Source organism: Sinocyclocheilus anshuiensis, unplaced genomic scaffold (genome assembly GCF_001515605.1).
Source record: "Sinocyclocheilus anshuiensis isolate Anshui unplaced genomic scaffold, SAMN03320099.WGS_v1.1 scaffold260, whole genome shotgun sequence".
NCBI lineage: Eukaryota > Metazoa > Chordata > Actinopteri > Cypriniformes > Cyprinidae > Sinocyclocheilus > Sinocyclocheilus anshuiensis.
In genome coordinates this window covers 2,232,397-2,258,161 of record NW_015557134.1, presented here as the reverse complement: position 1 = coordinate 2,258,161, position 25,765 = coordinate 2,232,397, and the positions used below count along the sequence as shown (strand labels likewise).

The 25,765-nt window shown below is 36.4% G+C and overlaps 2 protein-coding genes across 3 annotated transcripts in view; both read left to right on the top strand.

Annotated features, from left to right (window-relative positions):
* LOC107678042 (BCL2/adenovirus E1B 19 kDa protein-interacting protein 3-like) overlaps positions 1 to 9,241 on the top strand; it is an 11,250-nt gene extending 2,009 nt beyond the window's left edge. The window contains exons 2-6 of the mRNA XM_016473154.1: positions 4,393 to 4,612; positions 5,337 to 5,409; positions 5,517 to 5,614; positions 6,158 to 6,307; positions 8,032 to 9,241. Of these exons, the coding sequence (XP_016328640.1) occupies positions 4,393 to 4,612; positions 5,337 to 5,409; positions 5,517 to 5,614; positions 6,158 to 6,307; positions 8,032 to 8,080 (590 nt within the window). The 3' untranslated portion in view covers positions 8,081 to 9,241. The remainder of the gene's footprint in view (positions 1 to 4,392; positions 4,613 to 5,336; positions 5,410 to 5,516; positions 5,615 to 6,157; positions 6,308 to 8,031) is intronic.
* Positions 9,242 to 14,312: 5,071 nt separating this feature from the next.
* The window catches only part of LOC107678023 (dihydropyrimidinase-related protein 2), a 29,482-nt gene continuing 18,029 nt past the window's right edge, over positions 14,313 to 25,765 (top strand). Inside the window, exons 1-2 of one of the 2 annotated variants that reach the window (XM_016473124.1) lie at positions 14,313 to 14,391; positions 14,814 to 15,125. In XM_016473124.1, the coding sequence (XP_016328610.1) occupies positions 14,874 to 15,125 (252 nt within the window). In that variant the 5' untranslated portion in view covers positions 14,313 to 14,391; positions 14,814 to 14,873. Of the gene's footprint in view, positions 14,392 to 14,813; positions 15,126 to 17,354; positions 17,639 to 25,765 lie in introns of those variants that run through there. The other variant, XM_016473125.1, reaches the window with a different exon arrangement.

Genomic DNA, 25,765 nt, shown 5'->3' with positions numbered 1-25,765 from the left:
AATTTCAGTTATTTCTCATTTTCGTTTAGATGAAATACTAAAGTAGACTAAACCTAAAAACTGAAACTTAATAAATAAAATATCTATTTTTAAAAAATGGAAAAAATGACAAAAACTTACAACAAAATTGATAAAACATTAAAAAATTAAAACAAAATATAAACATCATTTATTTAAAATGTTGGCAAAACTATAGTTTTTATTATGTATAATATAGTATATTATTATGTAGTAGTATTAATGATACTAAAAGAACTCTTAGCCACACAATGGCTTTTCGCACTGCACATAACCCTGGTTTAAGGCGATTTTATTTCCTCAATGAATTCTGTGGCCGTTGTGTTTTTCTCATTCACTAGATTCTGAAACTGTATCATCAGCACCACAGCTCCATTATCTCATAAAACGCTTGGTTTCCCACAGATGAGGCTGACTTCCTTGGCCAGATCTCAATGCAGTGATTTGATGACCACAGCTTTCTCATGCGCTAGTGCTAACTCGTGAATTTGAGAGATTCTCTAGGGCATCTTAATGTTGGCCAGGTTCTTTTAGTGTAACAGATGGGCAAATGTGGGCTCAGCTTAACACTGTTTGTTTGACAATTTGGATGTGTTTGGCTGTGTACTAGACATGATGAGTGCTAGCTGGAGGACGTGTGAAGAGACTTTGCCCACAGACAAAGATCTAATACGATGAATCTCTCAAAACCTGTCAAGAACATGTCCGGTCTGACCGGGTCATATTTTTTCAATCAAATCAAAAGAAGGGACGAACAGAGCGAACATGTACATTTTTAGTGGGGATCGTGTTTTAATTAAAAGTTGATAATGTTCTGTATTTGTTCTGAATAAACAAATGTAGTTTGGTAATTAGCAGTTTAAGCATAAATTATGGCTTTTAAATATAATGTCAACTGGCTACAATTAGGCTACTTGTCTTTTATAATGTGTGTGTGTGTGTGTGTGTGTATATATATGTGTATGCATGTATATATATATATGTATGTATGCATGTATATATATGTATGTATGTGTGTGTATATATATGTATGTGTGTATATATATATATATATATATATATATATATAGTGTGTGTGTTTAATTTTTTTTTTTAAATAATTAGCATATGCCCCTGAGTGTCTTTATTATATCTCATAATTTTCCTTTAAAGAAAAAATAAAATGTAAATGTAAATTTTAAGTTTGTGTTCAGTAAGTTTGTTTATTTTAATGAATTTAATATTTGTATTCAGCAAGGACACTTTATCAGAAGTGCCAGTAAATTTATGATGTTACCAAAGATTTATTTATCAAATAAATGCTATCCATCAAAGAACCTGAAAAAAAAAAAATATATATTTCAACAAAGTTATTAAGTAGAACACCCATTTTCAACATTTATAATATTTAATGTAACAATAATCGGATATGCTGTCACAGGAATAAATTACATAAAAACGTAAGAAGCTTCTTTAAAAAACAACAAAAAATCTTACCGATCCCAAACTTGATTTTTTTCTGTATTAATACAATATTATAGTGAATATATAATAAAAATTAATAAAAGTAAAATATAAGAAATACTAAAAAATAGCAACATGTCCAGACTTAATTGTTGTCCTTTTTTAAATATTTTATTTAAATGTATTATTTTATTTTATTTTATTAGTTTAACATTAAATATGACCTGTTTTTGTAAGATTCACCCAATAGCTTATTTGTCTACCAGAGCCACACATTGATCACTTTGCAGCCGTGATGCTTTAGCGTTTCATAAATGAGCCTCTGTTATACTATCATCTGATCTTTTGATCTCTATATATTCCCTGATGACAGCCAAAGTAATGTTCCACCGTTGGCCAGAATGTTCAGCTTGCCCGCTGCCACAGCAACACTGTTTGTGTCAGTGGATCGAGACAAAGGTCAGTCGTCTCTAGCACAGCCGAATTCACACGTTTCCCCCTCAGGATGGGACGGTGACGTGCATGCACATCCATACTTATGAGAAGATGTATCCGAGTAGAGTCAAAGCAGGCCCTTGTCACATGATCCATGTTTGCTCAACCCAAGGAAGTCATGTGGACCTTCTTTGTCGTCCTCTTTTTGTTTTCCTGGAAGTGACCTGCGAGGCATTCGGTTTATACTTAGCTCATCCTGGTTGGTCAGCAGCGTGCGCTGGGGAACCAGAGCGGTGTGTTGAGCCGGTGGTAAACAGAGGATCGACTGTGCGATAACACAGACGTTTCTGATGAGACAGCATGGCAGATGTGGGTGAAAGGGGAACACGGGAAGCTTAGTGCTCATCCTTGACTCATGGATGAAAGGGGTCTGTGTGTTTGTGTTGATCAGGCCATGTGTTCAGGAGTGTGTCCCTGCTCAGACTCACGTAGAGCATGCGGCGGTCGGGTCAGGTGTGACTCATATATATCAGTGAGCTTGTAATGAGTCTGAGAGGGAGGCATTTACTGCCCTTTCACCACACAGTAAATAGAAGTTGAGCCAGACCACCAACAATTTACAGGGAAATCCCACTGTCTGCCACCGTCTGCCTCGGTTTGTCTTAGTGCCCTGCTGAATGGTGGATACCGTGGATGCAGTATCATACACTCTCAGAAAAAAAGGTACAAAAGCTGTCACTGGGGCAGTACCTTTTCAAAAGGTGCACTTTTGTACCTTTTATGTACTAATATGTACACTTTAGGTACTAATATTTACCTTAAAGGTACCAATATGGACTGTTTAGGTACAAAGGTGTGCCGTTTGAAAAGGTACTGCCTCAGTGACAGCTTTTGTACCTTTTTTTCTGAGAGTGTAACCAGGTCTCATTTCACCTCAAAATCAGATATTGTATTAAAGGGGTGGTTCACTGGATTTTTTCCAGGCTTTATTGTGTTTATGGGGTGCAGTCTAACATGTGTTAATGCTTCGTTTAAAAAAAAAAAACGCATTATTTGTCACATAATTTACCTTTATTCCACACCGCTCTGTCCCTTCTCTGAGAAACACGCTGATCTTTTCCTGTTTTTATGAAGCCCCACCCTCAGAAATAGGCGATGGGCTCTGATTGGTTAGCTAGCCCAGTGTGTTGTGATTGGCTAAACTGCCTCTAGTGCGTGTCTTTTCTCTTCCTCTTCTCTAAAGCAGCGCAGCATGGCCTCGCCCCCTTTGCTGCCTTTTCCCGAGGGCGGGGTTTATCTGGGTTTGTGATGTCACGAACCTGGGAAGTAACTCGTTGTAGTCCCTTACCAGTCGTTTTTGTAGGCATTAAACTGCCAGAATTTTAAAAGACGATATCTCCGTTTGCATTGAACTTTCAGCTTCGTAACTTTGCAGATATTGTTTATGCTCAAACAGCAACATTACACACTAACTAACGTTAAAAAAGTGAAATCGCAATCAACCACCCCTTTAAAGAAAATTAAGTTGACTTTTATGACTGTTAAGATTTTTTGCACTGCAGTATTTTTATTTTATTTTATTTTATTCAGTTTTTATATGGAAGTCCAAGCTTTGACCAAGGTTACATTTATTGGTTCAAAAATACAGTAATAGTGTAAAATTGAATTACTATTGAAAATAACGTATTTCTGTATATTTTAAAATGTAATTGATTCCTGTGATGCAAAGCTGAATTTTCAGCATCATTCTTCCAGTCTTCAGTGTCACATGATCCTTCAGAAATCATTCTAATATGCTGGTTTGCTGCTCAAGAAACATTTATTATCATTATCAATGTTGAAAACAGTTGTGCTGCTTAATATATTTGTGGAAACCGTGATATGCTTTTTTCAGGATGCTTAGATATAGAAAGTTTAAAAGAAAAGCATTTATTTGAAATAAAAGGCTTTTGTCACCTACATAACTTTGTAGAGTTTGATTATAATTCTAGCACATATTAAAATGATCTGCACTATAAACACTTTTATAAGCTGATAAAAAAAGAACAATCCCAATAAGCCAATTCCATTCCAGTTCTTGCTTTTGTTCTTTCTTTTCATGTCTGCCCTGCGTCAGTTGGGCGTCTTTGGTCAATACATCATGACTTTATTCTGTTTATTCATTGTCTTTTACTATGCGGGCCATTCAATAAATATTATACACTGTACAAAATATATTGTTACTTTTCTGCATTAGAGTAATGAAAATGAGTGTTTTTTTCCACAACATCACAATGAAATAAAAACATCTTAGTAGCTTTATTTTTGAGTTCTTAAGTATGAGTTCTTATGTCCATCTTTTGATTTTGTGGAGAAATATAAACCGAAATACATATTTTTGCATAACTAAAAACATTTTTGGTAAATATTTAAAAAAAATATATGTATATAAAAAAAAAATTAAAGGTTATCTTATAATCTTTATTAATGTTGTGATTGTTTTGTGATCTCTTTTAGGGTCATGGGTAGAGCTGGAGATGAACAGAAACGCTGCATCTCTCTCTTCCTCCAGCGCCTCAGTGCCACCCCCTTTAGCCCAGGTAGTAGAGGAGGATGATGGGATGGTGGGGGGGCTGGAACACGTTCCCTCATCAACTTCCATCCACAATGGAGACATGGAAAAAATCCTGCTAGATGCCCAGCACGAATCCAGCCGCAGTAACTCCTCATGCGACAGGTAGACAATGGCTGCAATATAACAAAGAGTGAAAAATTTAAGGGGGTCTGAATACTTTCCGTACCCACTGTATGTCATATTTATGCCACAAAATGAAAATTCTGTCATTATTTACTTACAATCAAACCTAACACAAGCTAAAGCATGAATGAGAACTGAGTGGAATTGAGAAAACATGGAATGACACAACAGAATTTTCATCTTTGGGTGAACTATCCCTTTAAGATGTTGTTTACATAGTCCACGTTTATATATATATATCATCTGCAAATGTCACCTGAGTTCACAGCTTGAGTTTAATGACCTCATAGATAGAGAGCAGTGCTGTGTACATCCATACCAAAATACACGTGGTCACACTGACCTCATGCTGATAGGATACGGCCATAATAACCCTTATCTCACTCAAACTCAGTGAGTCATATGATTCTGGATGTTTACTGTAGGAATACAGTGTTCCTCTCTCATATGTACACAGACTAATGTTCTCTCAAGCACTGTTCACACAGAAATGAAAACTGCCGTTCTAAACCTGTATGAATGTCTTTGTGCTGGGAAACACAAAATGAGATATTTAGCAGAATGTCCCAGCTGCTCTATTCCATACAATGAAAGCTGTTGGGACAAAAATGACAACAAATTATCATAAAATTATCTTCTGAAGTCATACAAAAGTCATTTTAATGACAATTTTTAGCTTACTTCAAACTGATGTGTCCCACAGCCCTCCTCGACCTCACAGTCCTCAGGATGAAGGCCAGATCATTTTCGACGTGGACATGAGGAGGGACAGTCAGGTACTTCCTCTTGAGAACATTGTGGATCATCTAATTTATGGAACGTACTCTGGCTTATCTTCATTACCTGTCTGTGCTTGTGTTTGGGTGTGTCTGTGTCCACTCAGGAGGAAGTCATGGAGAAGATCAGAGATGATGACATATTAATGAAGGATTCAGACCGGGTCGCAGACTGGTCAAGTAGACCTGAGAATATTCCACCTAAGTAAGCACTAGCGAGGACTCAAATGCAGTGCTATTTAGTGTCTTTCAGATACTATTATAGTTTGTATTAATATTACATTTTTTATGTCCATTTTCATTTTAACGTTTTTGTCTTTTTTAAGTATATAGTTTTTATCAATTATTATTTTAGTTTAAGATTTAGTACATCCAATTAAATGAATGAAAATGAGAAATGTTGTCTTGGCAATTATTTTTTTTTTTTTCAGTTAATATTTATTTTGTTCTAACAGATTTTATTTTTAATTTTTTTGCTTTTAGTTTTAGTTAACTATAATAACCCTGCACTGCCCACAAGGCTATCAGCGCCGACATAATTCTGCGATGTTGCCAAATTTAGGTCAGAATGAGGCATTTTAGAATTTAAAACAGTACTCATGCCAGAATTATGCATATGATCCCTCAACAAGTGATCTGGATAGGGAGCTCACTAGGTTTTGTGACACATATAGTGTTTTGAGTTTTTTTTTTGTTCAGGCCAGGTGGGATGCTGTTGTAATGACTGGTAGATTGATCTTTCTGACAGGGAGTTTCATTTCCGGCACCCGCGGCGTTCAGTGACTCTCAGCATGAGGAAGACAGGAGCCATGAAGAAAGGAGGGATCTTCTCTTCTGAGTTCCTCAAAGTGTTTATCCCCTCACTGCTTCTGTCCCACATCCTGGTCCTGGGTCTCGGGTAGATACACCTTAAAACACAATCACACTTCACACATGTAGTTTAGGCTTCTAGTGCTCGTACCTCTGAGTCTGACATTCGTTATTACGAGAAGTTACACATTCAAAAAAGAATCGTTACATGAATGCGAAAAACAAAAGTATTATATTGTGATATAATTGTGAAATAACTACATCTATATCTATCTATCTATCATTCTTTCTTTTTTTTTTACTTTTGTCATTTATGCATCTTATCAAAGCAAATTTTGGGAGTACATAAAGCAAACTGTGACAGTTAAGCAATAAGCAAATAATAGCATGTAAAATGAAAATAACTTGTAAAATTATTAACTATAATTCATTATAGACTTGATTTCTGCTCACTGATCTTTTTATAAATATTATAGATTTTTTTTATGTGATATTATATATCATAGATCTGTGTATCCACAATGGTTTAAATCAACAACTAGGCAATTCATGTATTTAGAATTCAGAATTTCCCGTACATACAAATTAGCTTGGTCATTTATGTGCTCAAAACTCGTAAATACAGTATTTCCGACTCCACTTGAAGGGCACATTACTTAATACAAACGGCCTCAAAAACGCACAATATCCACCTTTTTCCTAAGTAACTGATGAGCTCCGACATGATGGATTCTAACTTCTGTTTGGATGCTCTCCATGTTAATTCCATGTTAAAATGATTGACTGAATTAATTAAACTGAAACTTTCAAAATATAACTAAATATAAAAATGTGCACAGAGCTAAGCATCTTTCCGCTATGAGGCAAACAAGACTTCTGCATTCAGGAAAAAGGTGGATATAGACAGCATACCATGCAATTTTGTCAAATCTCTCAACTAGTTTTCTCAGAATAGCTTTGAAAACACAACTCTCTTTCCCAGTGAAACAATAAATAACCTAAGCACCCTGACTTCTGGAAGTTGCACAAAACTAGACTTGAAGATTTCAGATTCTGGAAAGCTTTTACATTTTTTGTGCGGGATAAGCATGTGGTCACATTTTCGTAATTTTATGGGTGAAATGGGTCTATTATTTATTGCCAATAGTGTAGTGATGTATGAAGCACTGCTCACACAGAAATCATTTTCAAACCTGCATCTTTTTGTTGGTTTAATGCGCCGATTTTGTGTGACCAACTCGAAAGCATTGTAAAATATGCTCTGGGAAATCTTTCACCCCCAAGCAATCAATTCAATCACGCAGATTCCTATTCGCAAAAACTTCGCTGAACAACGGTAAATCGGTGACTGCACATTAACAGTATTCAATATTCCACCACCAAGACAATTCACACACCACTGATTAGTATGTATCTTAAAGAGATAGTTCACCAAAAAATTTAAATTGTCATCATTTTACTCACCCTCATGTCGTTTTAAATCTGTATGAGTTATATAGAAGATATTTTGAAGAGTGCTGGTAATCAAACAGTTGATGGTTCCAATTAACTTCCATAGAAATTCTTTCCCTACTATGGAAGTCAATGGAGACCAACAACTGTTTGTTTCTTCAAAAGTCTTCAGAATACCTTCTTTTGGTGTTCAAAATAAGAAAGAAACATATACAGGTTTAAAACGACATGAGGGTGAGTAAATGATGATAATTTTATTTTATTTTTTTGGACTATTCCTTTAACGACTGTGCAATATTCCACATATGAAGTGTCTGACTTTTTCATTTCTCTTTCTTTTGTCCTGTATCTCTAAAACAGGGTCTATATCGGGAAAAGACTGACAACTTCCCCTGCAAGCTCCATTTGAACACCGATCTGATCAAGTGCCTCAGGCATGGCCCAGGTGGATTAGGGAGAAGGTTGCAGTTTGTACGAAGAAGCCCCCCGCTGCTCCCTTCTGCTCCTTTAAGTCCTATCAGCAACATTTCTCCCTTTTTTAGTAATTCCTTTAATTAGCCTTTCCATGTTGAGAAGCATAAGTGATAAACTTCTCCTCATTTCAGGCCCTTTTCTTTCTCGTTTATCATTTTCTGTATCCCTTTTCCAGTTGTGAATGTTCTAACACCCCCTTAGCAGTACTATTTTATTTTGGAAGTATTTGGAGCATTGCATGAAACCAAATGCACACATGCTAGCTCCACACTAGCTCGATTCAGCTAGGAGGCAAAAAACATCCCATTTTGGTCCAATCACATGACCCAACAGGTGATAAAGAATCCCCCTAGTTTTCACCCTCAAAATGGAATCAACCAAAATATATGACTTATTGAAATTATACGAGCATGCCTGAGCGCTAGCTAAGATTTTATTTATTTCTACAAATGCTACCAATTTAGTTATTTTATTGACTTCAAGGGCGGAACGCCAGGATGATGGACTTGGGAAGGATAGGGCTCTCTGTAGACCCCAAACTCATCTGTTGAGGATGGAAAATTAATAACTCAGACATAATATATGTTTATGACTGTATCACATGCAATTTTATACCAAGTTTTGCATAATCTTTTACACGACCCTGACAGAGACAACATCTGTTACTTTGAATCATCTGAATTTTTAAAAAATATTTCATCTCATGAACATAGATAAAAACCAGTCTGATGGGGCTGACGGATCCCTATATGAAAAAAAGATTTGTTGTGTCGTTTTGTTAGTTTCCTTCACATACATATCAGGACCTAGTGATTTCTTACTAGGCGTCTACAACATAACCTACTTTGCAATACTGCACAATTTACCATTAGCATTCAGAGCTGAGAGGATCTTGCTAACAAGGACAGCGGCTTCAGTGTTTTTCCATACTATCTGTGTCAGACTTTCTGGAAATGTTGTAGTACAATCTCATACTTCTCAGTCTCGTACTTATTTATAGCATTTCCATGCTGTTAGCTTGAGGACAACAGTACAAGAGAAACCTTTCTTCAATTTACAGGAATAGCTCATTGAAAAAAATGACATTCTGTCATTATTTACTAAACTTCATGTTGTTCCGAACTTGTATGTTTTTATTTTATCTGTAGAACACAAAAGACGAAACTTTGAAGAATTTCTGTGCTGCTCTTTTCCATAATAGAGATAAACTGGAAAAGAGCCGCTTGAGTTTCTTTAAAATATCTCCAAAAGGTTGAATGATGGCAGAATTTGAATTCTTGTGTGAGCTACTATTCAAGCACACTTACACAGTCACGCACATTTAGTGAACACTAACACTCCAGCACCACGGGTGACTGTGTTATCCTGGGCATGAACATCCCAGCGCTCATCTTTGGGAACAGGGTTTGTGTTTTCAACCCTAAAGTGAATTATCCTCAAGTCTAGTGTTTTTGTCTCTTTTTAAGTGTATTTTGGATGTGTGAACATGTTTCCTTTGGTCTATCTGAGGATCTACTTCTCCTCGAACACAGCTGCCAAAACCAACTGAGAGCTCAACTCTTATATGAACTTTGTGCCTCGTTTCCTTAATCATGTTTGATACGGCGTCCTGTCACCATTTCCTGTCATCATGTGCGTGTTTTGTGCCACAAGCTCGTTCTTTTTGTTGTTTCGCACCATCTTCTTGGTGAACTTGAGTTTTGGAAGGTTTTTCATATGCTTTGTTTGGATTTATTAAGTCTTGAAAAATGAAGGCAAACTAGAAGAGAACACTCTTAAAAATAAAGGTGCTTAAAAGATGCCATAGATGAACCATTTTTGGTTCCACAAAAATAATTATCTCTTACTTGCCTTTTTATAATCTGAAGAACCTTCTTTCACCACAAAGAACCTTTCGTGAAACAAAGGTTCTTCAGATGTTTCTTCTATGGCATTGTGAAACACCTTTAAGCATTTTTGGTTCCACAAAGAACCATTCAGTCAAAGGTTCTTTAAAGAACCATCTCTTTCTTGCCTTTTTATAATCTGAAGAACCTTCTTTCACCACAAAGAACCTTTCGTGAAACAAAGGTTCTTCAGATGTTTCTTCTATGGCATTGTGAAACACCTTTATTTTTAAGAGTGAAGGTACATGATGGATAAAGGTTTTAGTTCTTTTATTTGTATTGGTGTTCAAATTGTGGTCGGAAAGAACCCTCCTTTGTGGAGATACTTTCTTTAGACTTCAATGCGATGATTAAATTAATTGTAAGTTTATTGATTTGACAGACCTTTTTTTCCTCCCCTGTTGGACAATGACAAAGTTTTAAAATAAAAAATGTAATGAACAATCTGCATTTTGTTGTTTTGTGTCCCATTGTCGCCAAACATTATTTTCTCTGTTTGTGGACATTTTCCCATCTGCTCAATATTTATCAAATATATCTGCTCAAAATATATTCAGGAATCATGTTTTTAACCCTGTTTATTAATGGAATTTTGTTAAGTTTCATGCAATTATTATTTTTTTTTGTCAATTTCATTTTAATAAAAATACACTGTTATTGTCCTAAGTCAAGCATCTATGACTGTTGCTCAGTGTCAAATCATTTTTATTTCTTTTTTTGGTAACACTTTACTTAAAGCCTTTATTTATAATGCATTATAAAAGTAGTTTTAATGCATTAATCATGCCTTGTAATACACTTTATAATACATTATAATAATTGTAACCACATTACACTTATCAATTCATTGTTACACTAAGCATTTTAAATTTGGTTATAATTACTTACAAGATATAATATATTACAAAGCTCATTATGAATAATTATATTGCATTATACCCTTTAATAACCCTTTATAATGCATTATACTTGAAGGCTTTAAAGGTTACCTTTTTTATACCAGTATATAACCATCCAGCAGTACTAGCAACCACTCAGAACACAGCATTGGCCTATATTAGATCTCCAGAGCTGGGAATGTCTGGGAATTCGACCTGGGGTCAGATCTTCTCCGGCTCTACAGTTCACACACCGAGCCTGTTGTTGAAACTTCTGTGAGATGATTACGTTGGAGCCAGACTGCACCAGAGACTGATAGAGTGACGTCTGAGGTCCTTTCATCAACCATTTGTCATAATACACACAACTCCCAGTTATTATGATCTCACCACATTCCTCCCATTAGTGTGGCTTAATTTCTCATTGACATGTGAGGGTTAACCAGCCCAGGCTCCTCCTAAACATGAATTCGGACCATTCTGGCAACTCTCCGGCCCAGCTTACATCTGACTCATGTTTCTTGCACAAGTTCATGCCCTCATCCTAACTGTGAATATGAAATGCCTGTCATATTTGTGCTCTGTCATTGTTTCTGTCAGTTTTTCACAGTCTCTTGCTGAAGCTCCTTATGGTAGAAATCACTGAGAGTTGAATGAGCACCACAGTGCCATTTATGAAGGCATATTATGAATATGATATCTGTGGCTGAAATGCTTCATCTGTCCTTTGATTGGTTTTACAGCAACCTGCAGAAAAGCTATTACTGTTGAATCCATTTCATCCATTGATTTTGCTGCACAAATTCATTTGTGCTATATCCTCGAGGGGCGCTCCGCGCATTTACCCAGAGCTAAGAGGCTAAAACTAATTTTACCGACACTAAAACGCCTAAATTGCCTTTGTGAGTTCACCTGGTTTTAATTTAATTAAAAAATAAACCAGTTTAGATGGCGTTGACAGTCTAAAGCGATACTCGACTGCCCTCTAGTGGCGCAGATGGGAAATTAAGGGTGTGCCTCATTCTGACTGAACACGACTGGGTGAGAAACGAAATCATTTGTATTCCAAAGCGTTGTGGTGTCTGTTTATGGATACTGTTGCCTACAACTACACATCTTTTTTTCCACAGTTTACCCCTGGCAGGTCTTCATTGCAGAAGCCAAATGATTGATGAGTCAGCAGTTGCTGCAACCTGCAGGGCGTTTTCATATTGAGCACAGAGATGCAAATCAGATCACAATACAGTGGATCGGCATGAATCTTAATGCATGTTGTTTTGCCATGATTAATTGCATCTTATTTGATCCAAGTGTGCCATATTCACACAGCTATACACCAATCAAAAGTATCCGAGGTTAAATGTTCTAAATAATTTGTCACATGTAGCGACTTTGTATGTAAATGTAAGCTTTTTTTAAATAATTATGCCCTTCAAATAATAGGTAATAAAACTGGAGTTCCTGTGAGTTCTATATTCTACCGCATAGGCTGTGGTGGGAGGAGCTGTGATTGAATTGGCCGTCTTGTGATTGGCTGAAACAGGTGTTCTGAGGTTCCCTAGTCAATGATGACTGATGCATGCTTGTTTGTGTGTGTGTGTGTGTGTGTGTGTGTGTGTGTGTGTGTGTGTGTGTGTGTGTTGTGTTCCAAAACAAGGCCATTATCTAAGCCACATAATGACTTCTGTTAACCAGAGAAGTGGTTTGTAAATGTCTGTTAAGTTCTCTCTTTGCAGCGTCAGTTTTATGTATGCAAGTCTGAGAAATTAATGAAACGGGTTGATCTGTTGTTCCTTTTGTGGCACAAACTGTCTTTCTCACTTTCTCCCCCTCAGTCCAACAGCCTCAGAGACAGTAGCTAAAGCAGGAACTCTTTTGAGTGGGTGAGGGCACGTGTTGTTGTTATGGAAACTGGGCTTTTGGAGCTAAGTCTTATTGTGAGGCTGCTTTGGAGAAGCAAACAGAACGGCGAGTCTCTAGTGAGTGACTCTCCATCGAAATGTTCCACCACCTAATATTTGTTTATAAACATACGCAGCAAACAATGCTAAACGGGGAAAAGAAATGTGCGCAAAACGTCTTAGCTTTTTTACTTCAAAGCGAGCTCTATACTCAGTATTCTCAGAATAGTTCGATTACCCAACGAATGACTCATGTGTTTTGATTTTTTTTAATTAATCTCTTTAATGGTTCTTCTTTTTAATGTATCGTCCAGAACGAATGACTAACGTGATTTGGTTCTTTTTAATTAATCTTTTTAATGTCTCTTTTAAATGTCAAAACATATAGCTACAACGTGACCAGTATTCCGATTTCTGAACGAATATGAGACGGTTCATTTTACCAACTCAAAAAAAAAAAAAATAATACCATGAATCAGTTAGAGCAGTTACTGACTCACGTAGACTCACAGAACCACATATTATTATTATTTATCATTTTGTTCTAATCGAATTGAAGAACTGTTACTGTATTATGGCCGTGACTTAAATTAGCCTACTGAAATTAGGCTATTGGCTGATTGTTCATAAATGTCAACATGTATAGACTGATTAGACACTGAGTTTATGGTAGCTATTTTATGCATTTTTTATATAAAAAATACAGAAATGTCACCACATTTTGTTAATTGAGTGTTTTATGCATATATAGTTAGGATCAATATGTATTTAGCCCATTGTAATATATATTGCAATATAAAATATAAAATTATTTTTTATACATTTTATTTTTTATGTATTTATTTTTTTGTATAGGTTGTTTTGTATGTATATTTATGTTGTTTAAATCTGAAATTGTCTCATAGTTTGGCTACAGACAGTAAAGGCAATAAGAATTACATTTTCCCCCAAATATTTTTCCTCATAATTACTAAAATAATCCAGAAAAAAATTTAGAATGATTCAATTCCCCTTCTTTTAAACGAGACGTACCACAACGGCCAAATACTGTACTGTACATATAGGCTACTGTACGCCCATGTGTACGACACATGTGTGCATAAAAAGAGCTCAGACGAACGCGTCCTGTGTGAACTTCCACTCATAACCCAGATCATATAAACAGTGAATCATTCATAACCTCCGTGATTAGTCACGGCTCTGGCGCGTGGTGCTGAACGGACAGCGCCCTTAACTTTAACCTGCATGGGCGTGGCGCTTCAACTATCAAAGGGGCAACGACTCAGACCGCAGATAAAAGAAATAATAATACAAATTAAGAGTCATTATCCATTCTACGACTACACCTACCATACATTTCTCTGTGTACCACATCCACCGCGTGCTCCCCAAACACACAGAGCGAATGCTAACAAAGGTATCTCACAATAGGCATTAAGTGACAAGTCATCCGGGGAAAAAGCCCTCAGATATGGACACACTACATCTTTAACCCTCAAAACCCCGCATCACTTCCGCTGTTTCTCCGCTCCTCTCTCCAGCAGTCACCTCATCCTCCGTCGGTCTCACGTCTAATTTACGGTAACATCTCTGGATTTTCTCTGAATGTTCGTCATCGCTTCAGTAGATATAATACTATCAAATCCTGATGTGTTGCGTTTAATAGCAACATAATTTGCACGGTCCACATTTAGTTGCATTCATTCTTCGTGTTTTTGTATTGTTCAACAGATTGTTCAACATGAGTAGGCATCTTTTCTAAAGGGTTTTGCGATCAATTGCATATTAATATGCAGGAATGAATGGTGTGGATAATAAAATGTATTGTTTTGGCGACTCATGTAGTCAAAAATCCTGAAGAAATGCTAAATCACTTAATTTAACTGTTTACATTCCGTTAGTATTCTTTTACGAGTTCTCTGACAAGTATAGGAACCTCCTCGCCTCACGTGTAATGTTGTTTCTCACCTCCCAATGGGAAAACTAACATTTAGTGTCCACAGAGCTCTCTAGCCGGAGGTTTACGTGCCTTTGCATCCACCTGACAGTATTCACTGAGAGAAATGTCTGCTGCCGGAGATGTGCCTGCGTTCTTCCAGAACATGGGAAGCTCCAGCCCCAACCAGCCACGGCAGAAATTCTGTGGCATGTTCTGCCCGGTGGAGGGTTCGGCCGAGAACAAGACGCTGGACTTTGACTCGCTGTCCTCAGGGAAAGGTCGAGTGATCGAGAGGCAGAAGGATATCTCCAAACCACGAAAGGTGGAGATCAGGAGAAGTACTGGAAAAGAGATTCTGCAGAACCTAAACGACGAGGTAAGAGCTGCAGGGATTGTGCACTGTCATGTGGGTGGAACATTAACACTATTGCATAAAGCAATCTTCATTCAGATGCAGCCTCCTTTGTTTATAATAACAATCAACCAGACAAAAAGCTTTATTGTTGTGTAATAATGCTTTGATTAAAAAAAAAAAAACATAGCTTGGAGTATATTTATGTACCTAGATTTGAAAATATTTCCATAAAAAGGAAAGCTGGTTCTGTAGAATCCATTCAATCATGAATACTGGTTTAAAAACCATTATAAAAATATTAAATATGTTTTTAAAGTTGACACCCTAAGTTGTTTAATGATTGTTTTTGTACTTGTTATATATATTTAATGTTCTACTAATTTGCAGTCCATATTACACAGCTAATATTTTGCAGAATGCTTGATTCTGCTTAGTCAGTCGCAATGTTGTTTTCAAATATTTATGTATAATAACCTCTAAACTTTATATTTGACTTTTTACGCAGCAATCAATCTCCTAAACTGCTTGTTTCATAGTTGTATCACTCTGCACTTTCTTTGGTCTCATATGACAGAATAATTTCAACTCACTGTCTATTTATTGAGTATGTAGAAATATGTAAGCTAATGTACAGTGAGGTGATCATTATCATAAAAAATGTCCCTTCAGGATGATACAAAATCTGATCACCCTGTCTGGTTTTATTGTGTGATAACAACCAGCTGACTGTGCAATATTTCTTGTTGCAGTTGAATAAAATCATGAATTATTTTAAAACTTGAATATTTGCTGTTCTCACAGAAAAAAAAGGTAAATGATACATAAAACGTCTTTAGTCATTATACCTCACAAACTTTAGAACTAATTAATTTAGAAATAAGATGCAGTCTTTCTAGCAACAGATCATTTTTCAAAATAAAGTGTACAAACCTTAAAAATGATGGTGATTTAAACATCCAATAAGGTTTTTTTACAGTCCAGTTGTTGCTAAGAGCCCAATAATTCAAGAGGCTGTATGTGTGGGCCTTGGTATCTGGATGCGGTAACCATAGCTACAGTGACAGTGATGCTGAGCTGTGATTGAAGTACGCCCCAATAGGGCTTTAAGAGCAATAACTTGGGACCTGTTAAAAAGCTCATAAGACTCAGAATCACCTCCACTCAGAATTATATTCAGAATTACCCTCCTTTTTCACATAAGAGGAGAAAATTATATAGCCTTTTCACTGAATGTTGTCAGTCAGATATGACAGTGCTTTTATACATGGTAACATGATCCTACAGTCAAGAAAACGCTCTGTCACCCAATATACCAAACACGAGATTGTTCTATGTTTGGCAAGTGTGATTTAAAGCCACTCTTATGCTTTTTTTTTTCTTCTTCACTGATAGGCCTTAATGACTGCAGAGATCAATAGCATGTTTAGGTCTACTGCACTGAGCCCAAAGCAGCCAGAAGGACCCGGATATTGAGCTGTAGTGTTTGCATATTAATGAACTAAGATTCGGGGCAAAAGATTCACTTTAAGAAGGCATTATTTGTGGTATTACATACTGTTCTAAATTGCTAGAGCTAAAACTTGCAAACATAAATTGTTTTGTTACCACTCAAGTGTCTTTTTGAGGTTTATAGTAATATATGAAGATAATTTAAAAGTCTTTAAGTCACATTTATTTGATTACTGTGCACAGCTTATCGAACCATTTATTTCCAAACGTAATATTCAAAGTAAAAATTTTTCATCTTTTTGACCATATAAATATCAACAACTGCACCAAACTGAATATTTTTGCTCAGTTTGGGCCTCTGAATAATGAGGTGTTTTCCCCTCCCCGAGTATGAGCTCCTTATTCTATTATATCATGCTTAATAAGCCACAAAAGCCTACTGTATTCATCTATATATATATATATATATATATATATCCACACATATACATATACATATATGTATGTATGTAATCATTGTTAATCTCTGTGAATCACATTTTATTTTTTAATTAATTAGTCCAGAAAAAAAATTAGCCATGTCATTGACACTTTTATTAATCTCCATAATCGTTTGCATACAAATTATGTTTATTATTCATCGCACAGTTTTTGTTCTCCGTCATTTTCGATCAGGTCATGCTAACACTGATCCGTGTGCCATTAAACCCATTGTCTGAAACATTGGTCACCCTCTGTGGACTCAGAGGAGGAGCTGCAGGCTATCCAGGGCGGGGTTGTGCGCATGCGCGCTGCTCTCCGCTATGAAAATCTGTCGTTTTGTCTCAAACAGTCTGGGTGGACTCGGTGCATCGGTGGAGAGGAGATATTGGGCACAGGTCCTTTGTCCTTTACATTTCTAGCGCTTTTACCTCCGTTCGCCTCTTAATTCCTAAAGGACTACAAAAACTGTCCTAAACCAGGCCATTTCCCCTCCCAAACAGCTCGTTGCATCCATTAACTCAGTGATAGCGGTTCATCAAAGGGAATAGAGCATAAAGAAGATGTCTGGCTATCAGGGCAAGAAGAATATTCCCCGCATAACCGTGAGTTATGGAATATCTTCTTTAATTATTTGCTAAGTATAAAGCATGTTTAGAAATAGTTAAAATATTGTGAGAAGAAATGCAGCTATTTGATTTGCACGAACGCTGATCTAAACGCAACGCTCGCTGATCCCCTGCTCCGCGTAGCTACGTTACATTTCGTTGCTCAGGTGCTTGGAGCCGGTGAACTTGTGATGTTTTAGCGAAATTAAGCTGTCAAAGTGTTTAATTTATGTCTTGAAGCAGTGCTGCAGCACGGCATTGCGTTCTAGGACTCTTATGAGATTCACGCCCCATCTACAGCCGCGACGCAACAAAACCGGAACGCTCCCTATATAATTAATGAAGCTGTTTTTGCCGCGTTCGGCTTGCGTCGCGTCGCGTCGCTCGCGTTAAGCGTGACAATGTGTAGCGAATAAACCATAACATCCCAAAGTGTATTTAATAATTGCATTAAAACAAGCAGTTATGAGAGACCGACTGTCTGACCAATTGTGACTGACGCGAACACAACGTGGAACGTGGAAAAACGCATGGCAAACCAGGGGGAAAATGAGCAAATTTCCTTCCTCAAGGCAGTGGGTTTGATTTATAATAGCTGCATGGCCCACACTTCTATATATTTTTGCATTTGCTCAAGCCTTGTGTTGAAATAATTGTCACAATAGACATGATCATGCTTCCCCACCCATCTGATTATAACATATCCACATGACATCACAATGCACCTAATTTGATCTGTTTTAGAGTAAAACCTGCTGGAAATAGCTGTTCAGAGATGGTCGACTGGAGCTCCCACTCGGCTCGGCTCAGTCGGCTGGTGGCGGGTGTGCCTTTGTTTCTTTTCAAAGGAAGCTCTTTGGGCTGAGGTTTGGAGGAGAGCTTTAGGACACCCTTTTAGATTCCCTAAGCGATGTTGAATGAGAAGTAGGTGGGTTGTGGTTTCCATCCAGCATGTTAAGCAAACCGCATCCAGCTCTTAGTAAGATCTAAGAGGTTGGAGATAAGCCAGACGGAGAGTAGCACGTGCAGGATCGCATGCAGAAAAAGGCCGAAATGTGCAGCTAAGAATACATTCAGATGGTAACAAGGAAAAATAAGTAAGAAGAATGAGCTATCTTGAGAGAAATGCTTGTAGAGTTGCTTAAATCTGTGTGTGTGTGCCACACCCCTATTACAGTGGCTATCTTTTAGTGTTGCGTCTATGGCACATCAACGTTTGGGAAAGTAATGGGAATGGAATTTGACACACTTCCAAACGGATCTGTCGATTGACATCAAATAGCGCAGAGGTCGCTCGGTCGATTTTTACTTGTTGTGTCCATTCTAACTGTAGTCACAGCTTGGCCCCATCAGTCATCACCCCTTGTACTGTAGTGGAATTCATGCAGACCTCCCAAGCACACTGTGACCCAAAGGCCTCACGCATAAATATTGTCCTAAAAGCTTCAGCACAATTAGGTGAATTGTTCGTAGAGCAGATATTTAAGAGCAATTGATGGACTGTCCATCTTAGATCTGTATTTCCTGTGATTTTGTCTCCTGCATAAATAGACCCAGGCGTGGTTTGGATGCACACATAGTTGACACACAAGCATATGGCAGCATGGCTGGTCGGCTGAAGGGTGGCTGGGATGGTTAATGGATGGGTCGGGGTGGACCAGCTGCATTGGTCAGCTGCGCAGACAGGCGGAGGAGGGTGACACCTTCTTGAGCCTCATTAAAGATGAATGTTAGCTTTAATTCTCCACCTGCCTGGTCACTTTCAGCTGTAGTTATGAGGTCAGATATCAGAGAAGAATTTTTATGTTCATACTGTATAGTCAAATTCACTTGTTTTCATGTTAATCACTGACTGGCATTGTTATGTCACCACTTATTATTAGTTCTGCTTTCTGCATCAGACCTAAGATAAAAAGAGAAAAATTCATGAGTAAATAAATACATTGAAAAATTAGTAAACAAGTGTTATTTTGGTATTTATTTATTTAATTAAATATTTATATTCAATGTTTGTTTCGATATTTATTTATTTACTAAACAAAGATGATAGTTTTAATATTTATGTATTTTTTATTTATTTTAATATTTATTTATTTATTTATTCATTCAGTAATTTATTTTCACTTTACTCGATTATTTAATTACTACAGAAATATTACAATTTTATTTTTAAATATTTATAATTTTCTGTAATTAAATAATCACTTACATAGAGCAAATGTTTATGTAAATATTTATTAAAATGGGAATTTCATTATTTATTTGTTTATTTATGTTCACTTTACTCAGTTATTTAATTACTACAGAAATATTAAAAATGCATTTTAAATATTTCAAATTATTCTGTAGTAACTTAATAAATAATTACTTAAGTAAAGCAAATGTTTACACAAACATTTATTTACAATTATCATTTTTGTGAATAAATGGATTAATATTTATTCATTAAAATAAAAAAATTAGTTTTATTTTGTAAACATATTTGTTAATAATATGTAAGTATGTGTATGTAAATGTATTTACAATATTTATCAATTTATTATTTATTATATATTAATTTAGTACTCATTTATTAATGACTCAAGTAATTGTTTATTTATTTACAATGGGAAGAAGAAACTTTTATTTTAAATATTTACTATCTTTCTGTGGTACTTAAATTGCTTTAGTAAAGGAAATATTTATTCAAATAAAATATCCTTTTTAATAAATGAATGAATACATATTTAAGATAAACTTATTTGTATTAAGTAAATAAATTAATATTTAAGTAATCATTTACAGTATTTATTAATTTATTTACTTAACAGATTATAGTTTTATTTATTTATAAATTTATGCATTACTCAATTAATTATTTACTTATATTTATTAGGCTATATAATTAGATAATTATTTAATTGTATTACTATAGAAAGATCAAAGTTTTATTTTAAACATTTATCATCTTTTGTGGTAAATTATATTAGTAAAGTAAATAAAGTAAGTAATTTAATTTATTTAAATAAGTAAATAAACATTAAAATAAAATATGATCTTTATTTAATAAATCATTTTAAGTAAAAAAGTAATGTATAGATAGATAAACACGTATAAGAAAAGCAAACAAATAAATTCTTAAATAAACAAACATGTTTAAGGAATTAAATATTGATTAAAAATAAAACTTCATCATCTTACTTTTGCATGTTTTTGTAGTTTTCGAATGTAATACAGTGTAAAATTCTGAGATTCCAAAACTAGTTGTCTGGTTTCCATGGCAACCGCAGCAGCTCCAGTGCAACCCAGTGATCTTTCCCAGAATGCAGTGCTGACCTGCTGTTGTGCCTCTCGTTCACCCCCCACCCACCGCAAAGCCCAATCTCCTCTCTGACTCGTATCAAGCAGTCTGCCAGAAGCGTGTTTTCTTACAACATACAGGATTTCCATTCATAACGGCTACGTTTGCGCCTCAGAGGGGAAAAAGGCACCAAGCACGCAAACAGTCAAGCCACACTTTCAGTTTTCCTTTAAGAGGATCATAAATGGATCGACCTGGCAGCTAGAATCCGGCTCAACTAAATCCGTTTCTAAACGACCGAGGGATGGAATTGCGAGCGGTTAAACCCAAAGACTGGAAGTCAGTCAATATGGATTATTATTAAGCACAAATTCGCTTCAGATCTCAAATGTGAGGTCCTTTATGGTTTGATGTTCATGGACACTAAACTGTCTGTTTAAACTTCCATTATCATTTACGGCATGCAGTAAAATAAACATGCTGACCTGAAGACTTCCTGTCAGTGTTCTCATGCACTTTGTCTCTGGAAAAGATCCAAAACAAGCAGTTCAGTTCATAGAGTCCACATTTCCTCTAATTAACATTACAACCTTTCTGACGATGTCATAATGCCTTAGCCCAGCATCGATGGCTCCGATTGGTCGGTTTGTGCATGCAGACAGAGGAAATGGATGGCAGTGATTGTCTGGGTTATGTAATGCATGTTATGAAGCAGCTGTTGAGTGTGGCCGACCGCCAAAGCCACTCGCCTGGTCCCAGAAGCCCCTCGGCAAAGATCTGGACCTGAAAAGTAGAAGGCATTCTTCTTCTGTAGAAGCTGGTGTTGGTTTTTCTATTAATTAAATTGACTAAAGGTATATGAGAGCAAATGAAGCCCCGTTTGGGTTCAGTAGTGTTGTTTTTCTTGTTGTGGCATGTGTAGTAGGAGATGTCAGGTCACTGGAGTATTTTCTTTCATCGCTAAGTGAATCAGGACAGGGCTTGGGAAGCTACCCAGGGCCTCATGTTGCTGGGTTGCCAACAAGCACGCAAAGATGCAGAAACGCAGACAGAGCTGCCTTTGTCAGAGGGCTTTGTGACTGGAATTGTTCCACAGCTCTCCTTTCAGAAAAATGGCCGTTCTTCTGGGGCCCTGAATGTAAAGAGATTCCTGGGTGGTGGCGGCAGGGTCAGTGCACTCTCAGAAAAAAAGGTACAAAAGTTGTCACTGGGGCGGTACCTCTTTAAAAGGCACATAAAGAGTCCATATTGGTATTAGTACCTAAAGTGTACATACAGTGGTGTGAAAAAGTGTTGGCCCCCTTTTGAAAAGGTACTGCCCCAGTGACAACTTCTGTACCTTTATTTCTGAGAGGGGTGTCTAGGCAACTTTAGCCTTCATACTGCATGATGCTGTAGGGAAAGATCAAAAGATACTATTTTCATCTAATTCTCTTATTGCTTGGAAAATGTATAAAGCGCACAAATTCAGGAAACATTAGGACATGTTTTGACATTAAGATAACCCAATGAGTGTTGTTGAACTTTTTCCATACTTATTTTTCACTCACTGAAGCACGAGACTGATTTCAAGCCTCTAAAGCAGTGTTACTCATTGCGCGGCTCGCCAAGCTTTAATTTGTGGCTCGCATGGCAGATGGCAGTAAATAATGCGATGATATGATCAATACAGATATTTAATAAAAACATTAAAAACAAGCAGGGCTAAAACTAAGCCATTCAAAAAACTCACACCGTGTCTACACTGGACGCGAGCGTCATGGTGCGACGCGACAAAAGAAAATAGAACCCATTTTAATTATGGCCCTATGATTTCTGCGATGCGGAAAACGTGGACGGAATTGTGGAATCCAGTCATAAAAACAGAATTTACTCTATAACGTGGAATGTCACGGAATTTGTCAAAGTTTGGGTGAATAAATCAAAAGTAGGTCATTACACTTAAATCAAATCGCAATATTGACTGGTATCTGTAAATATTAAGCTGCAAAAATACCATTTAAATATGAATCCTGCATGTCTCTTTATGAATGAATGGCACAGACGCGCAGTTTCGTTTACTACACACATACTGAAGTGCGCAGTGTTTTCAGCATCTGCTGTCTCGCTAAATGAGAACATAAATACATGAACAACAGTCAGTGTCTGCTCTATTATAAATAATTTATATTTTAAAAATACCCAAAACAGCGGAATTACAAGATGGAAATATAGACTAGAAAGATATTTAAACTTGCTCTGCCCTTACGTCCATGACATTGACTCACTGCGGAGTTGTTTTGGCAATCTTTCCAGCTCTTAACTCCGAATGTGCTCTTATGGTTTGATACATGATGGGCTAATGTAGAAGCAAATAACTTTAAATAAATAAATTTAAATAACTTTTAAAAATAACCCCCTTTGTAATGCATTGCATATTATATGTTCAGGGATGACAGATTGAGAAGCAGACATGCTATTTATGACTGGATGTAACTTCATACTTTGCAGTAAAAGTGGCTCTCCTATTAACTTTGTCCTAAAAGTGCGGCTCTCGTGAAAAAAATAGTGAAGATCACTGCTCTAAAGCCTGAATATAGCACTTCCCCATAGCAACCCCTAGAGGACGCAGTTCGAAGTTCCCATGAAAGGGAACAATAGCATTTGGGACCATGTTGTGAAGAAGCATTTTATTGGTTGAACCTATTAAAGGGGTGCTATTATGCTTTTTCACTTTTTCAACTTTAGTTAGTCTGTAATGTTGCTGTTTGAGCATAAAAAAAGATTTGCAAAGTTACAAAGCTCAAAGTCCAATTCAAAACGAGATATTTTATTTAACAGAAATCACTTTTCAAAAACTACAACGAACGACTCGTTTGGACTACAATGCATATTTTCCGGGATTTGTGATATCACAAATATCGACGAATGGGACGAGACCTGGTTGAGCTGCACTAGAGAAGGCAACGAGTGTTATCACTATGTCGGAGACGCGCTAGCTTTCCCAAGGCAGACGAACTTAGAGTGGTTACAATCATCCGGGTTTAAATCGTGCTCAAATTAATTTGATTTTGACGCAATATTTACACTTAAGCTCGCAGGCGGCTATGGTAAGGGGCATGACATTTCCCGACCAGGTGCCGAGTGCTGCCAATCACAACACACACTGGCCCAGCTAACCAATCACAGCACATTTCGTATTTCAGAAGGCGGGCCTTCATTTGATACAGGAACTATTCGAGCCGTTCATGACAGACTGGGGAGAGAGGTGTTGTAATAATGTAAAATATGTGAAAAATAATGTGTTTTTCGAACAAACTAGTATGAGAGCCTGTTCTAGTACACCCCCAAAACAAAATCAAGACTTTGTAAAAGAGCATAATAGGACCCCTTTAAACAAACACATTCCCTTCACTGAATGAGCCAGTTTTTTATTCTATATAAAGATGATAGCTTGTTTGCTATATATATATGGTGTTAGAGGGTCATTTTTAAATAAAAAGAAAACATATATATCTTTTTGTAGTAATAATAATAAATAAATAAATACTTAAAGCAAATATATAAAAATGTAATAAAATAAAATATATTTATTTTGTAAATAAATCAATAAACATTTATTTACATTAAATCTATTACATATATTTAGTAAATAAGTACACAAGTAAATAAGTAACAATTCATTCTTGTTCACTTCTTTGTACTGTCTCATATTTTTCATTCACTGAAGTGTGATTGCTTTCCTGCCTTAAAAGACTTATTGTAGTGCAAACCAGTAGAATTGGGGTATGGGTTGTAAAGGAGCATTTCATTGGTTGGACCTATTGAACAAGCACATCCCCTTCACTGAATGAGTCATTGTTTTTAATCAGAACAAGACTTGAGAATGAACTGGGACATCTTGTTTGTGAATGAACTAAACAATTAATACATTGAAAATGAGTATCTGCATGTAGTTTCTTCAGTTGAGCATGTGAGTCAGTCTTCTTCACAACAAGGATATAATTATTACCCAATTATTTAATAAACCTTAGTATATTTGTTAAAGGTGACATGTCATGAAAATCTGACATTTTCCGTGTTTAAGTGCTATAACCGTGTGCATCTACCAACCTAGAAAATGTGGCAACATGTTTCTGCTTCCACTCAAAATAGGCATTTTCAAAATTATATAATAAATGATCTGTGGGGTATTTTGAGCTGAAACTTCACAGACACATTCTGGGGACACCTGAGACTTATTAAAGACGTAATCAAACAGACGATGAACACTATTAACAGCAATTATTATATGATGCAATCAAACTTACAGCAAAATCTGGTAGTTCTGTGTGTTGTTTCAGGGTTGGCATCATCTGAGGGGTTTGCATCATCTCTTCTCAGGTGTTCTGGATCCAGACTGAAGCTTGTGTAAATCCTAGTGGCAGAAACAGAGAAACAAATAGAGGCATTACAATAGTCCAGTCTAGAGGTCATGAATGCATGAACTAGCTTTTCTGCATCAGAAACAGGTAACATGTTTATATATAAGGGCATAGGCATAAGGTGCCCATTACATATGCATGAAATGAAGTCTTCTTGGGTTTTTAAGTCTTGTGTTTTATCAAATTAGTTGAGTGCATGATTCAGTAACTCACTCATAACACAACAGATTCTCTTGCCACAACACAAGGTAACCTATAGAAATGGTCACTGAATGACTCAGTGAATGAATCAGAATGAATAACTTTGATGAACATCTTTGAAAGATTTGAGTAACTGAGATGTATCAAAATCCCCTTCAATAATGCGGTACACATTGTAGCGTCTGGACCAATCAAACACACAATATATATTTTGTTAGCTATATTTAACAAATACTCTGT